We start from the raw sequence: 6,000 nt of genomic DNA on the forward strand, positions 1-6,000 counted from the left end.
TGTTTTCTTTTTGTTTTTTTTTTAATTCTTCCCAGCCGTGCGTCATCTGGCATTTGTTTGTATCCTTGCAGACATGAGCTAGCACAGGAAAGGTGCGCCGAGCCAAATGAGTCACAGAGAGGAGAAGCTGTGGTCGTATGAAGGCAGTCAAAAGAACACGAGCTCCACTTTTACATTAGCATTTTCCACTGGTTCAGATCAGCCATGCAGGGCCGTTTTATATCCAGCAAGCAACCTTATTTCCCTGAAGATTGATTATGTTTAAAGCTTGGTAGTGAGGAAACTTTAGTAGGAGTTCTAGCATAAGATTCAAATAAATAAAGCAGGCAACAATAAAAAAAATTATGACTCTGTTTATTGATCACACACTTTACTCAGGAAAACTCTGCAGCCTGATTCCCTTCACATACTATATGCCTTTAAAAAAAAAAGGAAAGAAAGAGAGAGAGATAATTAAGCTGTAAATTGTGGGATAGTGCATGGCTTGTCAACCTTGGCTGTGACACTGACAAGAAATCTGTCACCTGCTTTAGGTTCAGACTTAAATATTTCAGCAGCCTTAAGAAAAAAAGTGCTGAAGTGGCTCTGGGTGAATTCCACTGCTAAGCAATTAAAGCAGCCTGGAAGTCACAGCGACGCTATTGACTGCAACACTTTGGCAAAAGGTGCAGTGATCAGCTTTAAAAAGCTTAATTTTGGGGTTTTTAAGTGACCCGAAGCAACTGTGGAAAATAATCACCAGACAGTACGCTCAGAAGCATTAGCAACAAAAAGGATGTTCTGTGGAAGTACATTTGTTTAGAAATTCACTGAATGACAACGGATTTTCCATTGATCTTTCTGCGTGCGGTTCGTGGCACTTATTTTTGCTGGAGTTTCTACTTCACTTCAGTGAAAATCTTCACAAAAGCAGCAGGAGGGAGAAAAATGAGGAAAGGCAGGATACTTCCTTACCTGTGACTGATAGCTCAGTAGTCCTTCGCACCACAAAGTTCCCAAATGGCACTTCACACGTGTAATTCCCAATGTCATCTTCCCGTACTTCCTTGATGGAGAGAATGTCCTTCTTCCTTTCAATGGTTTGTCTCCACTGCTTTGGCTTGCACTCCTGTTTTGTTTTGTTTTTTTCAAAGACAAAACAAGAGGATGGAGATACAACTTGTAAATGTAAAGCATGAACAGTGGTTTCTTTAAAGTAAGAGGGCGGGGCTACAATAATTTTCACATTTCCAGTATCGACTGGTATGATGACAAACTTGCATTCAAATGTCATATAATCTGTACCCTGGACATCATGAGCCGAACCAATGAACAACTCCAGACAGTGTTAAGAACTTTAACTACACATTTAATCCTTCAGATATTTCATATAAGAAAAGGAAGTGTGCTGCTGTAGTAACTGAAAGACATCTGTCAGCACGACGTTTGGCCTTTCAAATCCAAACAAATCCTGAAAACACAGTTAGAAACCAATCGCATATAAGAAATGAATGTGCAAAATGACATATTTGCAAAGTTCTGGTATATCACTGTGCAGACTGTAATTATATTGACAGAATGTATTATTTTACTTTTTATTCATTATATTTTTGTTTATTGTGAACTCATTGTGGAAAAAATCATGTGGGATCATGTTGACAGAGAACAGCATAAAAGGGAAGCTCTGTTTGACTTATTTACTGTATTCCCGTGTATGTTTTCAGCTTTTACATTTCTCATTTTCTTAGCAAAATGAAAAGGAAGTATCAAGATTTTTGCACAGTACTATATATTGCTTGGATTTATTGATCTCCTTTGCCTACTAGATTTGTGGTGTTAAATTTAACACAGTTCACAGTTTTATGACCAAATGCTCTCAGTGCTTTTTGTGTATTAATTGATATATCTGAATTTACTGTACTTTCACATCGATGCCTGTCAGATTCAGTCTCAGCTTCAAAGTATATCAGATTTTAAAAACAAAACAACTAAATCTGTAGAGAACCTCTATAACTAAACACCGTATCATAAAATACTCCAGCAGCTTTATAGCAGAGAGACCTCATATCATATCACACAGCACACAAACTTTGTTTGATGCCAGATTTCAGACATTAGTTTAGTGAGCTCCTGTTGTCCCGACACAAATACTCTTTTAAACTGTGATGTATGAGACCGGGTGCCTGCGCATTTATCATTCTGAGGCAGGACTGCAGCACCAAATTAAGCTGCACCACCTATTTGTAAAATCATTACTGGGTTTATCTGTAAGTTCCTTCCTAAACTCTTAGTGATTTTAGGATTTACTTCATTGGGTTGCATCATCAGTATTTGCTCAGTTGCTTGGTAACATCTCTGGAGCCAATCAGAGGCAATCAGTGTGAACAGGAAATTATTTCAGCATCAGGAGCTGTAAGAGCCCAAAATAACACACCGAGGCCAAATTATATATTGGAATAATTGGAAAAAATAAGCACCAGTTTAATAATATATATTAATACACACATAAAAAATGTTTTTTTTTATGTGAGAGTATATTCAGTCAGAGTGAATAAGAAACATTACATTATATTGGCCTAATGGTCTGCAGTTTCAGGTCTTAAATTAGAAAACTATTATTAACTTAATGGGTTCATTAAAGGGGGCTAATTCTGTTCATTTTCATCTACATATTTTTATCTTGGACTTTACTAGGGTAGCTTTGCATGATTCCAACTTCAAAATAATTCCTATTTGTTATACACTGTAACAGTCTCTGAAATAAGCTTCTTTTTTTTAGCTTCATTTATTCTTTTATAAGTCAGTTTTCCACTGATTTGCTGCCCCTCGAAATCAGACAATTTGAACAGATGGTGGGTCCCACCCACCCACCTCTATCCAGCGTATGAAGGTTCAGTCACACAAGGCTAGAGGCTGGCTGACAAAACCTCCTTGCAGTTGCTTTGATTACTAGCAGACTGTCACAGTCGCCTGTAGTTTGCATTTACTAACTAACTATGAAACAGTAGTTGAACTTCTAAAAGTGAGATGCAAATTAGAAACAGAGACCAAATTTCCCACGTGTGGGACTAATAAAGGTTATCCTATCTTATCTTAAATGTGCTGATTTATATGATAAGAAATAATTTGTACACTAAAGGTAAACAGTCTATATTTCCAGTTAGCATCATACTCTTCAGAGTTTGCTAGTCGGCAAGTGTTTGCAGCCAAGTTATTATATTATTCTGCAGAAACTATAACAATCTGTTAGCAAGTAACCACAAGGTTTCCTGGGCAATATGCACTTTTCCGTAGTTACCGGTGGTTACCAGTGGGTCCAGTACAGTCTGTAGGCCTGTGTGTCAGAGAAACCAAGCATTTTATAATATATATTTTGCACAAGACATTTTCATTAAGGTTAATTAAGGTGACTCTGCTACACAATGTTGGTTCTGGAGTTGAGTTTTAAGCTCTTTTCTCTATACTTTGACCTGCCTCAGTCTTGTGGCATTTCCTGACTCTTTTGCTCAATTATGGACATCACTGTTGGCACTACTGTGTCACAACTTGAGGCTAGGAATCCTTTTTCACTACACACGCTTCAAGGAAACCTCCGTTCTCATCGCGACACATGTGAAGAGTTCTAAACATAAGCAAAAAGTGAGGATGACAACATCAGCACGGATAACAAATTTGTACAGAATGTGATGAATGTGAAAATCATTCTGGGTACGGTTTGTTTCCTTTCACATCAAAATCGGGCTCCGTGTGCCCAACAAGCAGCAGGGAGCAGATTCCAACACAGAATGACAGACCTGGCTACTCTATAACTGCACTGACAAAATACTGTGTATCGTAGGATTGGTTTCTAACTGTGTTTTCAGTATTTGTTTGGATTTGAAAGGACATTTTTCCTATGCGCACATGTGTTAAAAATGGAGTTCAGCTTGTAATGAAGAGACTAGCTTTTAGTTTCAGTCACTGATAATTTACCTGATCAGTTAAAATCTGTGAATAGCTGGTAAACACTACACTGGAGCCAGGTACACACAGAAAACAACCTAAAGTACAACACGAGTCTTATTTTCTATCTCCACAGCCCATGTAGCCATGTAGGTGGCGATCATGAAGTAGGCATGGACTTTTAGAAACAGCCTTTCAACTTTTGGGCCACCTGAGGCAAAAAAAACTAGGGCACCGTGGGAAGCGTCTTGCAGGATTGAATCAGCCCACCAACAAAGTGAGAGCCAATAACTGGAGGGTGTGGATCCCACTGGCATTATCTGCTATTTTAATTTGATTCCGCGGGAAATGGAAGTGGCCACCTAATCAAGCACACTTTCACATTTGATAAATTGGCCCCCGAGCTGCGCCTACGAGCTCTGGCAAAGAGGCCTGTTGGACACAGAAGGCCTGCCAGGTCGGTTCCACTGTGGGCCTCCCAACTCTCCACACAACAAGCAATATTTTTCTCTTTTTGTTTGACCGCTTGAAAATGTGGTATTTAAAGCTAAGTTTAACCAAAACACGACCCTAACCCTTTGTTGATAGAGTGATAGCTGATGAAAAACTCGAACCATACCTTGTACCACACGATCTCAGGCTCCATTCCTTGCTGTACATAATCCTCAATGCCTGGGCAGATGATGTCTTTGCTTTTGCTCAGCTCCGCCTTCTCAAAGAACCTCATTTTGGAGTTGTAGCAGAGGTCTGTGTCATTCTCCGCCACCGTGAGGGACATGGACACCTTCATGCAATACGTGGAGTTCCTGCAAAAGATAAAACGTTAACAAATCGGTCAGTGTAACAAATGGACCCGCGTCACTTTTTGAGCTCTTGCCAGCTGCTGAGCCGAGAAGCTGTCAGCAGTCCATCTCCGAGCCGCTAAATCAAAAATTCCTGGGCTAATTCCTGGGATTGAATGTGAATCATTAAACGCAACAGAAGGAGACACAGAGAAACCTTTGATTTCTTTTAAAGGAAAACCTGCCTTTAATGCTGAATAACTACTGATTCCAACAATGAACAGCAATGATGCATAATCAGCTTATCTGTGCATATGAATATATATATTTGTATATATACAGTACATGTGTCCTAATGAAAAACCAATGGGTGTTATTGAAGAGCTAGAGCGCTTACAGTCAACAGCACTCGAAGACTGCCTTTTGTTTTCATGCGTTTTCGCAGATACAGTGCGAGCTAGCAGAAAATGACTTGCTACAACTGATGTACTGTAAGTGCTCAGGTCATACACATAAAGAAGAGAATTTATAACGTGAGGGAGAGACGGCGTAAAATGTGAGATTACTCGTGATGTTTGGAGACTCCATGCTCGCCTGGCTTCGCAGATACGGCCGAGTATTTATCCACGCTGGAATAAACATTTCATTTTACTGCTCGGCACTGCGGCGCGCACCTTCAGTGATTTGTGTGTCTAAATGTGAGTCGAGCGCTCGTATGCAGGCAAGCTCGAGGTATCCTGGATGAAATCTAGGCCTGCCTGAGTGGGTGTTGCTTCACGGACAGCCCCGTGAGAAGAAGCGATCCAGCTGCTAAGCACAAGCAGCAATCCTCTTTGTGTCATTAATGTGACAGCGATTTTGAGATCGGATCTGCTGCTCGAGTAATTCTTAACCCAACTTGGGGAATCGATGAAGCCATTGATTCGCTGGGAAAGTTGTGCTATTTAAAGGAGGAGGGGGGGAACAGAAGCAAAGGTCCTTGATGATCAATTTATGCAATAGGGGCACCTTTTCTTTGCCCAAACCGCCTAATAAGACTGTCACAATTGACAAGTACTCTTCAGCCCTACTGCAGCAAATCCCCCTCCTGGTTAAAAGACCAACAAATTGGCAGTGTTTAGGAAAATCTCACAGCTAATTTTCCAACTAAAGCTGGTTACACAAATTGAGCTGAACCAACAAACAATTACAAACATGTTAAATCCTTACATAATTGCGAGGCATTAGCTGCCTCGTGGATTAGCGCGAAAACACACTGGTCTTCACCACAGTGTCTGCAAACAATCCCACGCCCCCC

General features: G+C 40.2%; 1 protein-coding gene across 2 annotated transcripts in view; it reads right to left on the reverse strand.

Moving 5' to 3' along the window:
• Nucleotides 1–6,000, reverse strand: part of LOC102314322 (interleukin-1 receptor accessory protein-like 1-B) — a 322,298-nt gene that overhangs the window by 167,769 nt on the left and 148,529 nt on the right. For both annotated transcript variants that reach the window (XM_005919973.3, XM_005919972.3), the window contains exons 4-5: nt 4,541–4,727; nt 955–1,108 (exon numbers count right to left, since the gene is read on the reverse strand). In XM_005919973.3, the coding sequence (XP_005920035.1) occupies nt 955–1,108; nt 4,541–4,727 (341 nt within the window). The remainder of the gene's footprint in view (nt 1–954; nt 1,109–4,540; nt 4,728–6,000) is intronic.

This window comes from Haplochromis burtoni, unplaced genomic scaffold (assembly GCF_018398535.1).
Source record: "Haplochromis burtoni strain Fernald_Lab_line unplaced genomic scaffold, NCSU_Asbu1 Contig_40, whole genome shotgun sequence".
Taxonomy (NCBI): Eukaryota; Metazoa; Chordata; class Actinopteri; order Cichliformes; family Cichlidae; genus Haplochromis; species Haplochromis burtoni.